A 23,538-nucleotide genomic window follows, 5' to 3' on the forward strand; every position below is an offset into this window, starting at 1 on the left:
ATTCTGCTACGCTATCATTTGGTTTATATTGGGTATTCATTTGCAATTTTCACATAAAAAGATAAGGTTGCCAATAGTAAGCATAGGACAAAAGAATGGAATGAACAAAAATTAATGAAAAAGAATGGAAATTTTCAACTAATCGACTTCTTGCAATTTTCAAATTCGTCGAGTTTGGACTTTCTTTTATTATTTTAATCAACTTTTTGTGTCATTCCAATCGAAAGTCTGCCTTTGAAGAACGAAATTAAATTTCCTCTGTCCATGGTACATTTATTTATGTTTACGTTTTATTGTCGCTAAAAAATTAAATTGAAATTCGAAAATAACTAAAATACAACGGATAATATGTACATTTTCTATATTTTACAAGCACCCAATTGAACATTTTTTACTTAAAATGTATTTCCTCACCATTAATAAATATTTCCCATGAATGACACAAAATTCCAACAAATATTTTTGTATTTGTTTATTTACTTTTTAGTGTGCTGATCTGTTTTTATATTTTTGGGCTAGTGAGGCTATAAATAATTGTAGCATGCCACTGCCCATCTTGACAAAGAAAATTTGATGTCGACTTTTATCCGACTCTGACATTATCTAGACATTTTCATATGAACGATTGTTTTATCCTATCAACTTAGTTTTTATTCCTCAGTTTTAACGTGTCCGAGACTCATGTTTGTATTGTACTTTAATAGCAGTCACCCATGCTGTTATTTAATCAAAAATTAGAAGGAAAAAAATGTAGGAAAGTTTTTTTTAAGTTAATTCTAATTTTTTAATTTTATATTTATTAGCATAATTGTTATTAAATTCTTATAGATTTTTTTTATTAACCTACTTTTATGTAGCTATTTTATCACTGCATAAATCTGTAATATATTGTTAATTGGGCCAGGTTTGGCTATGTATTGATGCGGCGGCACATGCCTAATCGTACTTGAACAAAAAATAACCGTACTTCGGTGCTATAAGCGCAGTCAAATTCTAAGATTAGGCCCAACGCTCCTGGGAGGAGTCACGAAGAGATTTTGATTTGGGCGATTAGAAGCACCTCAATCCATGAGTAGTTTTTTGTCATTGAGCCATGCAGTGCTGCCCGATTCAGCACTCATTGATAAGAGAGAAGTTCACTACTTGTGGTACCACAATGGACTAAATAGTGTAAGTCTCAAACCAATTTGCTTTGCGCACTAAAAAAAACTTTCTCGATTTCGTTGTGCCCCCACATATTCCACTTAGACTACCAATTAGTGGGAACTTCGGCAATTTCAACATGAAGGCAAGACCCAAGGAATATTTAGTAAGGTACTTTCATGCTATCCGGTGATTACAATTTTTCATTTGAGCATTATTCGCGTATATATTACTAATTGTCATCTCCCCCTACCAATTACCATGCAATATTTCGTCAAACTATAAATATATCCTTGAATTAAATATTCTGTATTCTTCCCATCTTCACGAATTAATTATTCCTCTTTTTGAGGTATTTTAACAGTGAGCACAAATTGTAGCTTTCACCCCTTGGGAACGTTGCTAGCTACGCCAATGTTTAACTGACAATTGTGAAAAATGAAATTATTTTATACAAACATTTTTAAATATTCAATTTGCTTTAAAACTATGACAAAATAGTATCGAAATAACAAAATAGTGTAAATAAATAGTCCTCATAATTGATAGTAAGAATTACTTTAACTCTTCTTGCGAACCATAACATATTTCCTCATATTTCGAAGCATACATGGATACTTTTCCAGATTTTCTCTGCTTTAAATTTCCCACTTATTGAATAATGTTTCAATTCAACTCACAATTAAATGTGGTTGTTGTTGTTGTAACAGTTTTTAATGTAGTTTCATCCATTTTGTTCTATGCTTATGTTGTTCAGCTGGTAGCCAGATAAAGGACCTCTGCGACAAGGATGGGGTGTGTCCAGAGTGATCTGGTAGTGAGACGGGTAGGCTTAGCTGGGCAAGCAAAAAAGTGACGAGTGTCATGTGGTTTGATTACAGATGGGACACACGTCAGCTACGCAGCTATCAATCACTGATAAGTATGAATTGAGGCGGCTGCACTTGCCTGATCTTAGTTGGGCCAAAACTACCCCGGTCTGCCGTGGGAGGTCTCTCCCCTCCGGTGCTATGGGCGGCGGTCGGACTCCGAGAACAGGATTAACCTTGTAGCTTCTCACCGCTTCAGCTACAGTATTCTCATGAATCATGTTCAGACCTGTCTGGTATGCTGCCTGACCTAGAGGCTCTCTTTTGTATCGCTGGATCTCGGGCTCTAGAAGGTGAAGATCAACCCTTACATTCCTGGGTGGAGGTTGTCTATCCACAAGATGGTGATTCGGATCACAACTTCGATGTCAACTCAAGAAGTACTGCTTTGACGACATGTAATTGTTTCGACACACTGGGATGATCTTGGTCTCCGCATAAAGGTGATCCAGGGGTGTACAGCGGAGACATCCTGTTGCGGTTCTACGGGCAGCGTTCTGACAGGTTTGTATGTTATTCCACTGCGTATCGCTCGTTTGAGGTGTCCACACTGACGCTGCATAGTTTACCAATGACCGGCCAATTGCCTTATATGTACTTAGTTAACAAGGTTTCATTGTCCGCACCCCAAGTGCTGCCGGTAAGCGACTTGAGGACCTTGTTTCTACCGCGGAGCTTATCACAAATTGCAGTGGCATGGGCAGACGACTTAAAAAGGCTGTCGAATGTGACCCCGAGAATCTTGGGGTGGCAATATGGTTGCTGATTTTGTCGTTATTATAATACTGAAAGTGCCTTCATTAATATACCTTGGCAAGACCGATATTTTGACATTATCTTTAAGTGTCAAAAAGCTTTTTTGTTGAGGAAAATTGCATCAACATTTTTAAAATGTGTGACGACAAAAGTGGATAAAAGTTCCAAAATGTCATTATTAATCGCTCACTACGAAATAACGATAGTGAGCGATTAATAACGAATATGTATTTGTTGTTGTTGTAACAGTTTATTGTGATTTCATCCATTTTAATGTTATACGCTTTGGTACTTCAGCTTGTGGCCAGATCGAGGAACTCTGCGACTAAGGTGGAGTGCGTCCAGAGTGACCTGGCGGTAAGTCGGGTTGGTTTAGCTGGGCAAGAGAAAATATGACGCGTGTTGTGTGGCCCTTGGTTGCAAATTGGACATACGTCAGCTACGCTGCTATCAATCACTGATAAATAGAAATTGAGGCGGCTGCACTTGCCTGATCTTAACTGGGCTAAAACTACCCTAGTCTGCCGTGGGAGGTCTCTTTCCTCCGGTGCTATGGGCGGTGGACGGACTCCGAGAACAGGATTAACCTTGTAGCTTCTCACCGCTTCAGCTACAGTATCCTTATGAATCCTGTTCAAACCTGCCTGGTACGCTGCTTGATCTAGATGTTCTCTTTTGTAGCGCTGGATCTCGCGCTCTAGATTATGTATATCAACCCTTACGTTCCTGGGTGGTGGTTGTGCATCCATGAGATGGTGGTTTGGATGATTATTGCGATAACAACCCAGGAGATACTGCTTTGACAACATGTAGTTGTGTCTTCGCACAGGGATGATCTTTGTCTCCACATAAAGGTGATCCAGGGGTGTGCTGCGGAGACACCCAGTCGCAGTTCTAAGGGCAGCGTTCTGACAGGTTTGTATGTTATTCCACTGCGTATCACTAGTCTGCGGTGTCCACACTGGCGCTGCATAGTTTACCACTGACCGGCCAATTGCCTTATAGGTAGCTAACAAGGTTTCTTTGTCCGCACCCCAAGTACTGCCGGCAAGTGACTTGAGGACCTTGTTTCTACCACGGAGCTTATTACAAATTGCAGTGGCATGGGCAGACGACCTGAAAAGGCTGTCGAATGTGACCCCAAGAATCTTGGGGTAATTTGTGGTCGGAATTATTTCGCCATCGACACTAATATTCAACTGCCTGCGCACTTCTGCCGTCCATGTAGTGAATAGTGTGGCTGAGGATTTGGTGGGGGATATCCTCAAGTTTCTCGCAGTGAAATAACTGGTAAGATTAGCTAAGTAGACATTTAAACGATCGCAGATGTCATCAACATTGGGCCCAGATGCCAAGATTGTACAGTCATCCGCATATGATACAATCTCGACGCCGTCAGGTGGGCGTGGAATCGAGGACAGGTATAGGTTAAACAGTGCCGGAGATATCACCCCACCCTGGGGAACTCCCTGTTTAACTCTACGGGGTTTTGACTTGTTGTCCCTGAATTCCACGTACGACTGGCGTCCACACATATAATTCAGCACCCAACGTTTCACTCCTGCCGGTAGGGACGTATTCTCGATGTCCTCAAATAATTTGGCATGGTTGACCGTATCGAATGCTTTCGATAGGTCAAGCGCCACGAGGACCGTCCTATGACACGGCCTGGGCTGATTAAGTCCCTTATTGATATGTGTCGAAATGGCATGTAAAGGCCGGTACTATGTTCATTCTTGCGAAAAATTTTTATGGAAACCATTATTTCGCACATAGAAAGCGGCGTTTTTTTAGGTAGCTTGGAGCGCTATTTTATAGGGAGCGATATTGGATTATGTTGGTGGTGTTGCTTGTTTTTACAAAATAACATTTTATTTTTCCTTCGGCAATTGATCTGCTATTCCTTTGATCCTTTGATAGTTTCGGAACAAAAATATGGTCCGTGTTTGATTTATAAAGCCGCACAAATAGTTTTTAATAAATAAATTATTTCTTAATTCACATTGCAAATGGCGCCGTGCTATAAACGTCAGTTTTTCAACACGAAAAAACAAAGTATCACAAATGGAAAAAATTTCGCAAATTTTTCGCATTTTTTGGTTTTGTATGGAGTTTCAACGCGAAAACCGAACAGAGTACCGGCCTTAAGGCTGTCGTCGTACTGTGTACCTTACGGAATCCATGTTGATGGTTGGCAGCTGGAAAATTCTCCACAAGGCTAGGGAGGAGTAGTGCCTCAAGTGTCTTGGCTACTGGCGAGAGAAGGGATATCGGTATGTACGATTCACCTTTACTCGAATCTTTGCCTGGTTTCAGTAGTGGAATCCCATTCACCCATAATCCTCGTGGGGGCCTCTTCGTTCACCGTGCAAAATGTGGAGTCATCTATCTGCTCTGCCAAAGCTATGCCTCTCTGGTCATTACCTAGGAGAGAATGCCAAAGTTCATGGTGGGCATTAAAGTCTCCCAGAACCAATCGGTTATGCCCGCACAACAGCCACTCAATGTTTGGGCTATAACCTGGAACACAGCTACCAACCGGCGGTATATGCACATTGTATAGCTCTATCTCGGCAGCCCCAGACTTAACTGCTACCCCCATACATTCCATATACGGGTCACTAGTGTCTGGCACAAGCGGGATAGGTCTATACTGCACGGAACGGTGTAATATGAAAGCCAGGCCACCACCTCCACTTCTCGTGCGATCCTTTCGAAGCACATTGTATCCATCACAATGGCGTAGGCTGCAGGTGGAATTCAGCTTTGTTTCCTGGATCGCCGCGACCCTTATCCTTTTCCGATTCATAAAGTCCACGATCTCGCTAATCTTACCCCGGAGCCCGTTGCAATTAAATTGCAAAAACGATGCACTATCCGGAACTGGAACAACAATATTGAGTGTGAGATGCTGCGGCGGAGTATATTGTTGTACGGGAGATGTCGGGGGAGTCGCATAGTCAGACGACCCGCTGCTGCTGTCGCTGGCACAGCATCCTGCCATGTAGTCAGTATGACTATACTCCCGCAGCGATGTTAAGCCGGAGCAGTTCGGAAGTGCACCCACTCCAAGCACCGGTTACACCTGACCGAAACCGAACGGTGGTGGATCAGGTTTCGGCAGACTGAACAATACCATGGTCCGGGGTTCTCCTCTATCCCGGCTCGGACCAACAGCAAACGGAGAAGGCTCCCCGGGATGCAGCTTCTCCAACAAAAAAGACGGACGAAACAACACGTACACTGATGTGGCAGCCGCTGGCCAATGGATGGGGTCCATCGGGTCGATCCGGTACACAGAACCCGCCGCCGTGGGATCGGAATATGTATTTTATTGATGTTTTGTTTAACTTATAAATTTGTGTTGTTCTAACAAATTTATACAAATCAAGCTCAACCTAAAATGACGGTGGGCCCACTGTGCCACCCATTATACTAGAGGTGTGCACATGAGTAATTTTTACTCACGACGGAAAAATATTACTCACACACACTTTTCACGAAAAGAAAATTTGTAATCACGAAATGTCGTGACTCACGAAAAATGTCGTGACTCACGAATAATTTTATGTCTAATTTACCTTAGGGTAGAGGTGTGCACGTGAGTAATAGTTTACTCACGCACACTCACGACTGAAAAATCATACTCACGCACGATATTTTTTGGTAGGACTCACGAATAATTTTATGTCTAATTTACCTTAGGGTAGAGGTGTGCACGTGAGTAATAGTTTACTCACGCTCACGCACACTCACGACTGAAAAATCATACTCACGCACGATATTTTTTGGTAGGACTCACGCACACTCACGAAAAGAAAATTTGTACTCACGCACACTCACGCACGAAAACGTCGTGACTCACGAAAAATATCGTGACTCACGAATAATTTTATGATTAATTTACCTTACCGAAGTGTCTGAAAACATGAGCATTATTAAAATCGAGAGTGTTATTAAACTCTTAACATCCCAGGTGTCACTAAAATTGTAATTGAATTTAACTCTTAAGCGTTTTATGTTGGTGAGCAGGAATATTTTCGTGAGTGTAATTCGTTACTCACGCACACTCACGAAGATATTATTTTCGTGACTCACGCTCACGCACGACATTTTGGTTTGTTAATCACGCTCACGCACACTCACGCTGTTGTCATGAGCGTGACTCACGATTCACGCACGAATCACGAAAATTTTCGTGAGTCACGACAATTTCGTGTCACCTCTACCTTAGGGACATGTTTGAAAACATTAGCATGATTAAAATCAAAAGCGTTTAAATCTATTAAACTCTTAACATCCCAGGTGTCACTAAAATTGTAAATGAATTCATTTCGTAAGCGTTTTGTGTCTGTGGACGGGATTTTTTTCGTGAGCGTATTTTTCCGAAATTCGTTACTCACGCACACTCACGAAAACAATTATTTTCGCGACTCACGCTCGCGCACGACTTTTGGTTTGTTAATCACGCACACTCACGCCGTTGCCATCAGCTTGACTCACGACGCACGCGTGAGTCACGAAATTTTCGTGATTCACGACAATTTCGTGTCACGTGCACACCCCTACCCGATATACACCCATATTACCACAGACGCCAAAGTATTGTTCCGATTTACAGGAGAATGAATTGGGGGAATATCATATGGAAAACGAGGGTGAACTATCTGAATTAGACAGGTAGCAATTTTTGGTTAGTAAAGACGGGTTTAAATTGGATAAAAATCATCAATGAATGCGAAGACATGAACATTTGTCGTAAATCTTGTTTTAACGGCTCTAAACCAATTACAAAAAACAAATTGAGCATTGTAGACACATTATCTGTGAACCTATACAATCATTGGCTATTTCTTTTATGAAGAAAAATACAAAAATGTATTGAAAAACTGCTATATTGAAAAAATATTGTTAAATATGTACATACTATGAAAGAGCACGAAAAATAAGCCACTGAGTACAAATTGCATCAGATCAGATAAATCAGATAAATATTGTTGAAATGGCAAGAGTTTCAAAAACCTACTGTTCTACAAGGGACTTAACATTTTTAATGGAATGCCTCAAGAATTGAAAAATGAGAACAACATCTTGTATTCAAACGTAAAATGATTATATGTATGTAAAAGATTTTAGAAATTTCAATGTGTACTTATTAAGTTAATGTATTGTATATAATAGCTTATTGCTAAATAAATCAATCAAAATATAGTGCCAAAGCTAGGGTTAAGTGTGTAACCTCACGAAAACAATACATATGTGTACTAGAACAAGCTCTATTCGTGCCTGTTCTTGTTAGTTAACTTATTTTCCAAACTAATCGATCGGAAATGTCGACATGTCCAAGACATTAGAAAATCCGTTTCTTGCAAAAGTCTAACAGAAAATAAGGAACCTACTGAAAATCCGACAAGTCATTGTTTTAGATCTTATGAGTCTATCTTAGTAAATAGCAAAAAATATTTAGAGATTTTAAAAATTCAAAATTTTGGGAGTGTGTTATTGGTATAACGACACCTTACACAAAAAAAATCTGTTTCAATCACGAAATTAATTGATCCAATTAATGTTTTAATTAAATGTCTTCAATCACAGAAATGATAGTATCAATTAAAAATTAATTGAAAGTCGATTAAAAAATTGATCCAATTAAAAAATTAATTGATACCATTACTTTTTGCGATTGATTTTTGTTTCAATTAAAAATTTTGTTGAATCAATTAGAGTTTTAATTGAATATTTTTTAAAACTCAATTAAGACTTTAATTGGAAACATTTTCGTGAAAATTTTTTGCTGTGTAGGTTATGTATATTAGCAGCCCGTTAGTTTTAGGCTTACTATTCAATCCATTGTGTGTCACCAGCATTACAGGGATATGATATTTCAATTTATTATTTCATTTATTTATTCATTAACATATTACAATATATACAATAATCTTTTAAATTACAGTATGTGATTAATGATGGTAAAATAGGAAATGTAATCTGCGGTTTCATTTATAATAAATATTTAAAACCAAAAATTCTAAATGCATGTAGCAAAAGCGACAATAACCAATAATTTAAAAATAATGAGAATGAATTGATAAAATTGTGTATAGATTAGAATTAATCAGAAAACTGTCCAATTCAATTCCAACCATTGCACCAGCTCCCTACCCATAAAAAGTACGCCCATGCATGACCATGAGAGACAATGAAGTAAAGTGTTGAATCTACTTGTTTAACGAAACACATTGTTAATTGTATGTTGTTATTTATTGAAATGTAGTTTTGTTAAGAAAATATGGTTGATTTTTTTTTTCATTTTTAGTCATACATTGTTTGGCTTTCTTCTTGCATTTGTCTTGTTGCAATTTGAAATTGTTTTATATCTCTTGTTATCTTTTCTAAGTTCGCACCGACATTGTTCATACGTTCGCGATCAATTTGAACTTCAAAATCCCTAATTTCTTTAGTGTTTTGACCAGTTTGCGATACCATTTCGCATATTGCACTGCATGAGACATGTAAGGATGCAAGAAGCTTGTATGCTTGCTTTGCATGCACATGAACTTTTGCACTTTGGAAGAGTAAATCGTCAGTGTAGTTGAACTGACGTTGTAGTTGTGCCGATACGGAATTCAGCTGTTTCTGAAGATCGCGTGTATCATCCAGAATTTTGTATATGTCATTACGTTGTTTTCGTATGTTTTCAATGAACTCGTAAATTCGTTTTGTGTACTCCTTACGTGGAGCCACGTCTATTGTGCCACGTTTTAGCTCTTCAGCTAACTGTATATGTATCCTAGTTTTGTCTTTCAAACTGTTTTCCGCCTCCTGTATATTCTTTCGTAGTTCGTGAATGTTTTGAAGATTTTTTGTTTGTCGCAATTTTTGCAATTCATCTATCCTTTTTAGCGCTTGTTCTCTATGTCCTGTCCACTGATTTTCAACAGCTAATCGCCTCTCTCTGGCTTTATCAATCAATGCTTCGAGTTTTTTTAAATTTTCGTTTGGATTTTCCAAAATGACACATGTACGCTCATGTACTTTGTTTTGCATTTTCATTGCTTCGACAGCTGTATCAATATTCAAACGCTCGTGCCGTATTTGAGCTAATTTGGAATTGTATTGTTGACGTTCTTCGATTGCTAAATCACTTCGTTGTTTCAGAGAATCGACTTCTTGTATCAAGTTCTGAATTGGTGAACTGGTTGTCTCTTCTCTCTTGACTGAATTAGCCTCCTCTTTCAGATCATCAACTTTGAAGGGCTTTAAGGTAGATTGTATTGGGTTTGTTCTATTACCAGTCAAGTGTATTCCATCGAGAGAATGTGGTAAGGTGTGCATATCGGTAGCACATTTGTGTAACACAGAACTTACTAAATCGTACTCACCTGCTGACATTTGTTGGAATATATTTGGAGATTGATATACAATTTCTTTTACATTTGTTTCAACTCCATTATTTTGGGGAACATGCAAATTCAATTGTGGGTTGAAATCAACTGCAAGGCTACTACTACCTGCCGCCTTTCTGTTTGCCATACCACGACAATATTGCGGTACCCATGGATATGTTAATTCATTTGATATTTTGCTCTTTATGTCCCGCATTAGGAGAGTGTATGTATTCCTTTCCGTATTTCCATCAGTAGTGTTCGTACTTTCAGAAACTTTGGGCAATTGTTCAATAAGGAACATAAAGAGCCGACGAATAGCAACGACGTTGGGATATAGGAACGTCTGGTATCCAATATCACCACGATAGCCAGATGCAACGCACATATCCGCCAATGTAGACGCAACACTAAATCTTTGAGCCATATTCATGTTTTCGGAAATGGACGAGGGAATTGTTATTTCGGGTTTAATTTCCTGCAGACATAGGGCTACGGATTTGGCAAGTGTGTCGGGGTTGAAATTTTCCAGTACAAAGACATCGTTATCATCGGTATGTAACTTACAACCAATTTGGTTTAGTGAATGTATGATTATTTTATCAACTTCATCCATGGCCTAGTTTTAAAATATCTTTAAAATATTTCGAAAATATATTCCCCAAAAAATCTTTCCGTAATGTGTAAATATTTATATCAGAAAACCAGAGTTGCCGATTAAAGCTTTTTGTGTCTTCCCAATAAACACAAACGATTGAAAAATGCTAAATTTCAACAATTTTTCAAACATTTTTTCAAAGGATTAGGGTAATAGTTGAGAAATTGTTGAGAAAATTGCGTTCTCAACAAAAAACAGACATTACCCTCAACAGTGAAATTCAACACATTAGCAATAATATCTCAAGTGTTATCCTCAAATTGAAAAGCATCGCTACTCAATAATTTGTCAAACAATTTTCGATGCGAGTCAAATTCAAAATTAACATCGTTGCAAATACTTTTCAACCTAAATTTGTATGAATGATATCCCCACTTCAAATTGAAAGTCAAAGCCAAAATTCTATGAATTTTGTATAATTTATTCATTTTTATCAAAATAAAATATATAATAATACACTACACTATATAATACACTACAATACCAATTGATAGATAATAATCTTATTAAACATATCAACAAATAAGAACAAAAAAAAAAAAAAACAACAAACAAACAACAAAACTTTAAATATCTTAAACATTATTAGTAAACACTTTTGCATTGATAATTCGATTTCCTTCCTTTTGGTTCCTTCCTTTTATTAACATGCGGGCAATTTGAAATTAGGAACGTACTGGACCGCGTGTTAGAATTGATTTCCAGCAGAAGGAATTCACAAAATATCCATTTTAAACTGATAATAGCATATGAATTAAACTGACGATGTAATGCACATTTTCATCCAGAAGTTGTTGATTTCAACAATTTGTCGTTTTTAACAATTTAAATTGGTTGCACTTGTAATGTTTCTGGAAACTCGATAAGCCACTCATTTTTCATTGGTCAGCTTCTTATTGTTTGCAAGAATGTAGCATCCAAAGATTTTAGTTTTCTTCAAAGAGATTTAAACTTAGTGACTTCTTTAAAGTGTTGATTTAATTTTTCATATTGACGTACCAACCCAATAAACACAGGATGAGCGTTTTTCAAATGCAACAACTTTTCAGTTTGAGGGTAAATATAATTTTCAATATAAATTCAACTTGACTTAAAATAGCTCATCTTCAATACAAATTGTTTGCGAATTACTTCCAATTTGCCAAAATGTTGACGAAATCTTTGAAAAGGTGTTGAAGATAATATGAGAAAACTTTGACAAAATACTACCCTAAAATGCAACGAAAAAACCATGTGGTTTTCAATACTTATTTGTGCAACGAAGTTCGTGGTCAATTGCAAGAAATAAAAAAAATGGAAAATTTTAAGCAAATAACCAAATAGTTTATAAAAATAGGTAAGTGAAAATAATAAATGAAATAAAACTTTAAGGAAGTCACTAAATGTATATCTCTTTGCAGAAAACTAAAATTATGGATTCTACGTTATTGAAAACATTAAAAAGCTGACCGATGAAAAAATGGTGGACAATTAACTGTAACTGCTGTAAAGCGTCTAAGGTCCGCTTTACAGACTATCAGTTATTCCGGACGACAGTGCTCGTGATCCCATATATTGTGCACAATGTAAGTTAAGTCCGAAGGCATAATCGATACTGATGCATGGTTATGGGATCGATAACACATTTACGCATAATGCGCTTTACAGACTATCAGTTATTCCGGACGGAATGTCGATGTTTGTAAAGAATCTTACAGTGTGTCGGATCGATACGACTTGTCGGCGATGACTAACTAATCGGTAAATGTGTTATCGATCCCATAAACATGCAGCAGTATCGATTATGCCTTCGGACTTAACTTATAATGTGCACAATATGTGGGATATGTTCGACAGGAGCACTGTTGTCCGGAATAACTGATAATCTGTAAAGCGCATTATAAACGCTACTCTATTGTAGAACATAAATAATGTATAAAACATGAAATTTAAACACAAATTTTAACAAAATAAAAGCTTTATTTGGTGAATTATATTTCATTTGTACTGGGCATCGGGATAATAAACACAAAACAAAATGTTAACAAAAGGAGCACAGCAATTGATGTTGCAAAACAAGCATTAGCACTTCAACCAACACGTATAGTACCGGGGTAGCAATGAATGGAATCACAAGAATTAATTGCTATGTTCCAAAAATTAAAATGCAACATTGTAAAATTAGATTTTTTAAATCCAAAGTTATTTGCAAAATAACTTCTGCTTCTTCTTTTTCAATTTAATTGTTATGTACGTGTGTGTGTAAATCGAGCCTCTAGTTGCGTGTGTTTATATAATTATTTCGTGACATTTTACGATGATGTCAATACATTTAGATGAAATAAACGCGAAAAAGTTCCAAAATGGCTGTTTTTTCCTTCAAAATATATTGTCAACACTATCATTTTTCAACGCGAAACCATGATTGAGGGGAACTTTTTTCGCACCAACAAATTCCAATTTTTTTGCTGGGTAGCTAAACTGACATATTGTTACGTTTTTATATTGAGGCGTATTTATTTACACGATAATTAAAACACAGTTCTTTTCAAATAACGACAATCTACAATTTATTTGTTTAACTGATTGGTTTCACTTATTCCCAATAAACACAGGATGAGCGTTTTTCAAATGCAACACCTCTTCAGTTTGAGGGTAAATATCATTTTCAACATAAATTCAACTTGACTTGAAAAAGCTCATCTTCAATTCATCTTCAAATTGTTTGCGAATTACAACCAATTTGGCAAAATGTTGACGAAAACTTTGAAAATGTGTTGAAGATAATTGGAGAAAACTTTGACAAAACACTACCCTGAAATGCAACGAAAAAACCACATGGTTTTCAATACTACTTTGGACAACAAAGTTCGTGGAAGAAATATAAAAATGTGGAAATTTTTTAATAATCAATTGAAATTGCTTATAATAATTGGTAAGTAAAACTAAAACACGAAATGAAAACTTGAAGGAAGTCACTAAACTCAAATCTCTTTGCAGACAACTAAAATATTTGGATGCTGATTCTTGGACACATTAAGAGGCTGGCCGATGAAAAATGGTAGTGGCTTATCGAGAAGAGAAAGTTTCCATAAATCAAAGTGCAACCAAAAAACTTGGTATTTATGCTTTTCCATATCAACAACTACTGGATGATAATTCGCATCACATCGATAGTTTAATTTATATCGCATCATCGGTTTAATTTGTTATTTTGTGAATTGAAATTGCTGGAAATTTATTCCAATTATCTGGCCATCAAGTTCCTGAAAATTGCCAGTATTTTAATAACAACAATTTTGTAATACCAACGTTCTTGAGGAAATCACGAAGTACCTGGTCAGTTGGAAGAAATACAAATTGGTAAGTCAAAATAAAAAGTGAAATGAAAACATAATGGAAATCACAAAACTCGATTGTTTTGCAGAAAACTAAAATCATTGAATGGTATATTCTTGGAAGATGTTGGCCGATGAAGGAAACAACAAAGAAAAGTTTTCAGAAAACTTACAAAGTGCAACCAATTAAAACAAAGTGCAACAATTCCTATATCAAGAACTTCTGGATGAAAATGTGCATTACATCAATTTACATCCCGTCATCAGTTTGATATTTTGTGATTTCCTCTTGCTGGAATCTATTCTAACACACAAGCCAGCAAGTTCCTCGATAGTAATTATTTCAAATTGCCAGCATATTAGTGACACCAACATTATGGAGGAAATGGAATTATACATGTAAAAATGTTTAAGATATTTAAAGTTGTATTCATAGTTTTATTTATTAATACGTTTAATAAGATAATTACATTTTGATTGGTATAATATTATTATTTTCATATATTATTAATGTTATTTTTAAGATTATTATATTTGTTAACGAAAAAATAATAAAATTTACAAAATCCCTAGAAATTTAGTATTGACTTTCAGTTAGAACTGGGATTAACTTTCATACATATTGTCCCTGCCAACATTTTTTGAATTTGGGGGCGCTTCTGCGAATCCCCAGTACGTCGAAAACAATCATATACGATATCAAAAACTCGTCGGAAAAGCGCCGTCACTATTGAGAAGTTGTACCACGCCAAGTTACTACAAAAAGGTTTCGCATGAGTGCAATTATTAGGTGCCTTTATAGATCAATTTAGAACGACGCCAATAAGAGACCCTCCAAACAATCAGAAAAAGCACATTTTAAGATAGTGGTAAAAGAATCATTGTGGTCGAGTAAAACACGTTTGTTTAGATATTTATTAATTTGATTAATCATTTACAAATTCTTAAAAATATAACATTTATACCACTATCACATCACATTTAACATAATTTTTTGCATTAATGATGATGTAGAGTTACAAGTAGCGAGTTACATGTTGCAGCGTCTATCAGCCAGTGTTTTTATTCGATGGAGGCAGCGTGTCTGTAAAATATTTGAAAAACAATCACTTTATTCCATTTGGAAAATCAAAAATTGTTCACCAATATACCTTTCACAATTTTAAGCGTAAAATCTATGTTTTCAGAACTTTATTTTCGTTTTTATTTAAATAAAATATAACAAGCTGGTTGCGCTTGGCGTTTCACAAAAAATAAAATGGCTTTTGTAAAAGTAGTGATGGCAAAATACATGTATGAAGTACATTTTGTACTTTATGATATGCTGCCCCCCATCACAGTAGGATGGTTGTAGTGACATTTACGAGACTGTGGTAGCGATGAAGATGAAATGGAACTTTGAAATGCTGGCAGGGGTGGTTTGAAAGTATTCGCAACAATGCTAGTTTTTTATTTTTCTCACATTGAAAACTGTTTGAGAAATTATTGAGTAGCGATGCATTTCAATTTGAGGATTACAATTGAGAAATTATTGCTATTGTGTTGAATTTTACTGTTGAGGGTAATGTCTGTTTTTTGTTGAGAACGCGATTTTCTCAACAATTTCTCAACTTGAATATTACCCTAATCCTTTGAAAAAATGTTTGAAAAATTATTGAATTTTAGTATTTTTCAAACGTTTGTGTTTATTGGGTTTGCTCTACGATGTGTACTGTATAAACTTTAGCTTACGACTGACTTGACTGCTCTCTCCGCTAGGGGTTTATATACCGAGATATGACGATTTCGAATGTTCTCGCTAATTGGCCTACAACCTTCTAGATTAATCTACTACCTGGTAGATGTCGCACGGGCGACATCGCACATATTTATCGACTTATGTTCATTGTGTCGGCTATCTAGAACTTTCTATGGGCAGTTATTGTACAGGTGATATGGCACACATACTTTTAGGCTTATTCTCATCTTGGCTAGTGCATTCTACCATCTGATAGATGTCGTGCAGGCATAATGGATTATGGTCATATTACCGATAACTATAACAGCAAAACAAAAGGCGTTACTTTTACAATGAACGATTGGAAAACTAGGAACACGAAAGATGTTTAGGAAAGTACTAGAAAATAAAGAAATGGCTCTAACAAGTTATGGCGTAATTTTATCGTTACAATTTGGAATTTAAATTAACGGAAACTAATTTAAATAAACTTAAATCTAGAAATATCAAACTCGTAATACTGCCTCCCGCTTAAGCCTGTTCGTCCCGAATAGGCACAGAAACCGTTCAGTAAGGAGACAAACGTTCCAGGTGAACAACTTTCATCTTTGACCTTGGGCTGTCGTCCTTTTGAATGCGGTATATAACATCATTGATCTTCTTGATGACTTTATATGGGCCTTCCCACTGCGTTTGTAGTTTAGGACATAATCCTTTCTTTCGTTGCGGTTTGAATAGCAGAACCAGTTGTCCTTCTTTAAAGCCCTCAGTGTTCGCTGCACGATCATATCTCGCCTTCATCCTGTTGCTGACCATTTTTATTTTGTTTCGCACTGATTCGTGAATTTTACCAAATGTGTTTGGTATGTCGTTACTGGTTTCTTCCATGGCGAGCTCATTGGGTGTAGCGCCGAATATCAAATCTCCGGGCAACTTCATTTCCGTTCCGAATAGGACCTTGGCCGGTGTTCGTGACGTAGAATCATGTATGGCTGATCTATACGACAGCAAAAACTTTGGTATATGATCGTCGCAGTCTCGTTGGCCGTTATCCACCACCTTTCGAAAATGTTCTTCCAGAGTGCGATTAAACCTTTCTACCATGCCATCAGACTGCGGATGCAACGGCATAGTCCTTGTTTTCTTGATACCAATGGAGTCACACATCTCTTGGAATATGGCCGATTCAAAATTTCTTCCTTGGTCTGAGTGTATCTCGGACGGCACACCGTAGCGACATATCCAGTTCTTGTTGACTACGTCTACAATCGTCTTCGCCTCTTGGTTTGGAATGGCATAAACTTCTGGCCACTTGCTGAAGTAATCCATGACCACAAGGACATATCGGTTTCCAGAATCACTTACTGGGAAAGGCCCTTCAACGTCCATTGCTATTCTTTCAAATGGCGCTCCTGGCCTATACTCTTGCATAGGACCTCTACTTTTTCGTCTTGGCCTTTTCGCCTTTATGCACTTTTCACAATTTGCCACCCATTCAGCAATTGCTTTCTGGCATCCAACCCAGTAGAATCGTTGCTTCTCTTTCTCTGCTGTTTTGGTTATTTCTAAGTGACCTCCACTAGGTCCATTGTGGAATTCCGTCAAAATATCCTTTACCTTGGAATCTGGCACGATTATCAAGTTACGGCTATTCTTGCCATCTTCACTTTCCCACTTACGTTGTAGGGTTCCGTTGACTAGACATAGACTGTCCCATTGAGTCCAGTATGATTTCATTAGTTGACTTTCGGCTGCGATGTCTTTCTTGCTAGGTTTCTTATCTTCCTCCTTTGCCGAAATAATTTTTCTCAAGGTTGGGTCTTTGCGCTGTTCTGTTGGCCAGTCCGCTCCAGATTCGACGTGCAACAGCCGGATATCAACGATTTCTTCCTTATGTTCAGCTTTCGAGCAGTGTTTGCATTCGACATTACAAGGTCGACGTGACAAGGCGTCCGCGTTGCCATGTTTGCCACCTTTCCTATGCTCGATACTGAAATCATAGCTTTGAAGTCTTTCGATCCACCGTGCCAGCTGAGCTTCCGGATTCTTGAATTGAAGCAACCATCGTAGAGCTGAATGGTCAGTTCTTAGCCTGAAATTCTGTCCATACAAGTATTTGTGGGCTTGGATAACGTTCGGCTAAAATATCCGATGACCTTTTCTTTACCGTCAATCTGTTGAGATAGTACACCACCAATTCCGTACGCACTAGCATCTGTATCCAAAACAAATTTTTTCGCCAGGAATAGGATACGTCAGAACAGGAGTTGAACATAAAAGTTCTTTTAGATGATGAAATGACTCTTCCTGCCATTTCCTTAACGAGCTTTTGAACCTCATCTCGTTTTGCTAGAGGGACACTTCGTGGTGCCTGTTTTATGGGTCTTTCTTCTGTGGTATTTATTTCATGCTTCACCACAGATGTTCTCCCTTGATTTTTCTTCTCAATGGCAAAGGCGGAGGCATTTTTCCATAACAATTTCTTGGCTTTATTTTTCTCGGACGGTGATAGATGACGTGTCCAAGTTTCGACATAGCCTTCCAGATGTTTCATCACTTCATTATGCTTCTTTGGCGATTTACTTTCCAAGTTGACTATTGCTTCGGCAGGAGTACATTTGCCAATGTCCTAAAATTTTCCAATTTGCTCTTGATGGTCAGATAAATTCAAAACTCGAACTGGTATAAGTCCCTCTTCATTTGTTGTTACCAGGGCATTTGCTATTAAGATGTTGTTTTTATTTTCTGCTGGTTCAACAACCCACAGTTTGCCGACTTCAAAATCTCCATTCATAGAAACCCATATAATTGTTTCGGCATTTGGTGGTATTGACTCTGGCTGGCTCATTGTCAAACATCTGACAGGTGTATTCTCACTGTAGCCCACGTTTACCGGTATTTCGATATCGCACCAGGTCATTACAAGACACTTCATATCCAAGTTGAGACCAAAAGCAACCATAAAATCCGCTCCAATTATAACTTCGTCCACTATTTCGGCCACAATGAATTCATAATTAACGGATTTGTTTGCAATGGTTAACTTTACAGGAACCTTTCCATATACAGTTGCGAGTTGCCGTCATAAGCGTAGGAAGGCCTCTGGGGAGGGGGCTTAGACCCCCCCAGAAAAATTTTAGCCCCCCCAGAATTTGGAAACCGATTTAGGATTTTCCATTGTTGTTATATAGTTATAATATATTATTAATATATATTATATTATAATATTAAACAAGTAAATACAACCGCACCAAGTTCCGCTAAAGACTTTCATGTACAATTTTATTTTTTGTTTACCCTAATTTTTAGTCGATTTAATTAAAAAATAGTAATTGATATTAAAATTATTTTTTAATAAACGAATATCTTAACAATGCTGCAAAAAAATATGAAAAAACGATTTATAGAAAAATTAATTAAAAAATTAATTCCTGTTAACTAAAACTAAAATAAAACAATAATATAACCTATAACTTCAGTCTATTAATTTTTAGCTAGGGGGGCTATAGCCCCCCCTACGAAAATTTTCTAGCTACGCTAATGGTTGCCGTGCGTAGTCTGACTCCAATTAGTGGTGTAACTTTTCCTCTTACTAAATCGGATCTAATAATAGATTTCGATGCACCAGTATGCAACTTCAAAGTTCGCTTTCGATTTTGATCGCTTACGACGTGCTTTACATTCACGACCAACATGTCCAGGCTTATCACAGTTATAGCACTTTATTCTGGATTTAGTTGTCTTCTGCTTCATTTCTTGCATTGCCTGCTTAACGGCTTCTTTCACTGAGTTAATCACGGAATTTGATTCATCTTGCTCGGCATTCACTCTGCGTACCTTGTGAATTTGAGGTCGTGCCAACAATCTCGTAGTTTCTTGTGCAAGTGCAAATGTTACTGTTTCTGCGAATATAGCCTTTTGTGACGCATATGTTGCACATTTTATATCAGGGTCTCTAATTCCATTCACAAAGGTCTCGATCTTGATGCGGTCCACAAGTGGATGACTTTCTCCTGGATATGTCAAAAGCACCAATCTTCTGCTTCATTTCTTGCATTACCTGCTTAACGGCTTCTTTCACTGAGTTAATCACGGAATTTGATTCATCTTTCTCGGCCTCCACTCTGCGTACCTTGTGAATTTGAGGTCGTGCCAACAATCTCGCAGTTTCTTGTGCAAGTGCAAATGTTACTGTTTCTGCGAATATAGCCTTTTGTGACGCATATGTTGCACATTTTATATCTGGGTCTCTAATTCCATTCACAAAGGTCTCGATCTTGATGCGGTCCACAAGTGGATGACTTTCTCCTGGATATGTCAAAAGCACCAATCGCTCAACCTCTGTTGCAAAGTCTTGTAGAGTCTCATTTGACTTCTGGACTCTTCCTCTTAATTTCATTCTGAAGTTATCTTGCTTATGTTCTCCGCCGTACTTACGTTGAAGTGCCGCTATTACTTCATTATAATTATTTCTAGAGGCAGCGGGAATGCTTTGTATCACATCAGCGGCATTGCCCTTTAATGGCAATAGAAGTTCAATTGCTTTGTCATTGTCGTTCCATAAATTTCTAGAAGCAACCATTTCGAATTGGAATTTGAATACATCAAATGAAGTTGAACCATCGAAAACAGGAGGTTTGGTTTTCGAGCCCTCGATAATGCGCACTGGTCCACCTTTAATTTCCAGCTCTGACATTTTTCTTTCAATGTGTAGAAACTTCTCATCATGAACCATAATTTTCTCATTCACAGAAATAATCTTCTTATCCAGCTACCCAATTTGGCCTTCGATATGGTCCACACGTTTTTCCATGCCTTCAGAAATTTGTTGAAGATTCTCATTTAGAATTCTAGAATTTTCGTCCATCTTTTTTGAATTTTCGTCGAATTTTTCTTCCAATTTTCTAGAATTAGCTTCCATCATTTTTCTAGAATTCTCTTGCATTTTTAGAGAATTTTCTTCCATCATTTTGCTCAAAATATTGACCATCGATGTGTAATCAACAACATTAGAAGCTACAGATGGAGTTTCCAAGGCGCTGGCTACTACTGATTCCTCAAGATCTTCCTTATAATCGAACTCATGTGTTTCGATATCAATACTGCGCCGCTCGAACTCTTCCAGTAGTCGCTTTTGTAATTGAGCCTTATTTCCTGTAGTCGACTGCTCCATTTTGCTCAATTCCTTCTTCAAGTCTTCCACTCGAAGCTGATTAAACTTCATTGTAGATTTTTTTTCGTTATTTCACTTCCGACACCAATTGTTACGTTTTTATATTAAGGCGTATTTAATTACACGATAATTAAAACACAATTCTTTTCAAATAACGACAATCTACGATTTATTTGTTTAACTGATTGGTTTCACTTATTTGCTCTACGATGTGTACTGTATAAACTTTAGCTTACGACTGACTTGACTGCTCTCTCCGCTAGGGGTTTATATACCGAGATATGACGATTTCGAATGTTCTCGCAAATTGGCCTACAACCTTCTAGATTAATCTACTACCTGGTAGATGTCGCACGGGCGACATCGCACATATTAATCGACTTATGTTCATTGTGTCGGCTATCTAGAACTTTCTATGGGGCGTTATTGTACAGGTGATATGGCACACATACTTTTAGGCTTATTCTCATCTTGACTAGTGCATTCTACCATCTGGTAGATGTCGTGCAGGCATAAGGGATTATGGTCATATTACCGATAACTATAACAGCAAAACAAAAGGCGTTACTTTTACAATGAACGATTGGAAAACTAGGAACACGAAAGATGTTTAGGAAAGTACTAGAAAATAAAGAAATGACTCTAACAAGTTATGGCGTAATTTTATCGTTACAATTTGGAAATTAAATTAACGGAAACTAATTTAAATAAACTTAAATCTAGAAATATCAAATTCGTAACAATATTGAACGGAAAAGAACGATAGATGTGAACTAGTTCAGCTCGTTCATTTCAGTGAACCGTTCAATTGAACTAATTCGTTCGCGAACTACACAACTCTACTATGAAATGTTCATCTACTTCACAGAAAGAGGAATTCAAATTGCATTTCCAAAAAAAAAAACTGACTAAGATATGCCGCAATCTTTACCCTCTCCACCTGTGTTAAAGTGTTTGGAATCGAGGTCCTGCTAACTCTTTACAGTTTCTATTTTTTTTTATTTTTGGATCACTAAAGCCTAAAAAACTTCTTCACAAAACAAGTCGCGGCCAAATTCAAAGGCGAAAAAACGATAGCAGAATATATAGACAAACAGAATAGCAATTAGTAAGGATATATGCAAAGCGACAAAAATCGGGGGCGAGTGCGACTTCAGGAATAAGCGTGAGATACTCGTGCCTGTTCTGGTACATACATGTATGTACCATGTACATGTATGTCCCCATGTATGTTCTGGTACATACATGGGGGCTATACTTTACACCGTCACAGACCTGAAAAAATCAAATTGCGAATGCTATTGCTCTAAGGATACACTATTTATTAAAAAACAAAACGAAAGTTTTCACAACTAAATATTTGGGGGTTTCTTTTATTCGACTTTGTTTATATAAAATATATTTTGATACAACTTTGAAATCGATAAACTATTACATCGTAAAATGATGATTACAATAATAAATACATTTTAAGTATGTGTGTATGTTTATTATGTCATAAATAGATATATATTTTGTTTTTGGTGCTAGAATACTAATTGTTTTGTATATTTCTTCTGTAAGTGGATTGGTTTTAATTAAAAATTATATAAAATTTAAGTTCGGGAAAAACTTTCGTTGGTACGAAATTCTTTTAACATTTCTGGACAATTTTCTTCGTATGCGTAGGTGTGGACCCTACTATGTAATAAAAAATACATTAATACACTTAAAATTATTTAAACTATTACTTGAAGAAAGCGGGAAATAGTAAGTATAGCCAATCGTTTTTTATATTTAAGTGAATGATAAGTCTGTATGTTGTGACTAAATAATGTTATTGGTCATTTTAAATGCTCGCTGTTGTAATCAAAGATGGTTTTAATAAAATTTAAATTAACATAAAATAATACAATATTTGTTTCAGTAATCAACGGAAATACGAGTGATGTGTACATATGTGTTAGCATTTCCACCAGTGTGTTTTTGAAAAAAGGATATTTGTAAAATGTGCACAAAGAAATCTACCGTATACAATATGCAAAGTAACTAAATCTGAACGTTTATATGATTCAAATTTGTTTAGTTGTAAGTTGTATATAAAAATATTAATTGTCCTTTATACTCCATTGGTATGTAACATTTTTCATCGATTTATTTTTTACATATGTTGCTTTTTGGGGGTGATATTTAATATTATTGTGATTCCGATAGAGGCACGTGCATTATTTCCAAGAAATTATTTTTGACATTCTGTATATTCGTAATGGTTTAATTACCACTTTCATCGTCATCTTCTTCGTCTTCCTCTTGTGCCAAAACTGCACTATTCCGAGATAATTTCATATAAGCAGCGCAGATGCATTCGCATACAAAACGGTATTGGCTCTGAAAAGATGATTGATTATTTGTATGTTACAGATAGATACGACTCGTATCATAGTATGAATTGCATATTTTCTACAATAAATATCATTAAAGATACCCAGTCAGAAATTTACGATGGTTATAAATATTGAGCGTTGTAACAGCATTGGAAGC

At 36.7% G+C, this 23,538-nt stretch overlaps 2 protein-coding genes and 1 long non-coding RNA gene across 7 annotated transcripts in view; 1 reads left to right on the top strand and 2 right to left on the bottom strand.

The window, feature by feature from the left end:
- Nucleotides 1-9,007: 9,007 nt before the first annotated feature.
- Nucleotides 9,008-10,861, bottom strand: LOC142235869 (coiled-coil domain-containing protein 22 homolog). Its single transcript, XM_075307123.1, has one exon. The coding sequence runs from the start codon at nucleotides 10,767-10,769 to the stop codon at nucleotides 9,081-9,083; it is 1,689 nt and encodes a 562-aa protein (XP_075163238.1). The 5' UTR covers nucleotides 10,770-10,861; the 3' UTR covers nucleotides 9,008-9,080.
- Nucleotides 10,862-11,637: 776 nt separating this feature from the next.
- LOC142235870 (uncharacterized) lies at nucleotides 11,638-14,704 on the top strand. The gene is made up of 4 exons (XR_012721871.1): nucleotides 11,638-12,147; nucleotides 12,212-13,725; nucleotides 13,791-14,153; nucleotides 14,218-14,704. It is a non-coding gene; the product is annotated as an uncharacterized LOC142235870 (long non-coding RNA).
- Nucleotides 14,705-22,361: 7,657 nt separating this feature from the next.
- The window catches only part of Ptpmeg (protein tyrosine phosphatase Meg), a 45,654-nt gene continuing 44,477 nt past the window's right edge, over nucleotides 22,362-23,538 (bottom strand). For all 5 annotated transcript variants that reach the window (XM_075308611.1, XM_075308612.1, XM_075308614.1 and 2 more), the window contains one exon: nucleotides 22,362-23,385. In XM_075308611.1, the coding sequence (XP_075164726.1) occupies nucleotides 23,269-23,385 (117 nt within the window). In that variant the 3' untranslated portion in view covers nucleotides 22,362-23,268. The remainder of the gene's footprint in view (nucleotides 23,386-23,538) is intronic.

This window comes from Haematobia irritans, chromosome 4 (genome assembly GCF_050003625.1).
Source record: "Haematobia irritans isolate KBUSLIRL chromosome 4, ASM5000362v1, whole genome shotgun sequence".
In the NCBI taxonomy this organism is placed as follows: domain Eukaryota; kingdom Metazoa; phylum Arthropoda; class Insecta; order Diptera; family Muscidae; genus Haematobia; species Haematobia irritans.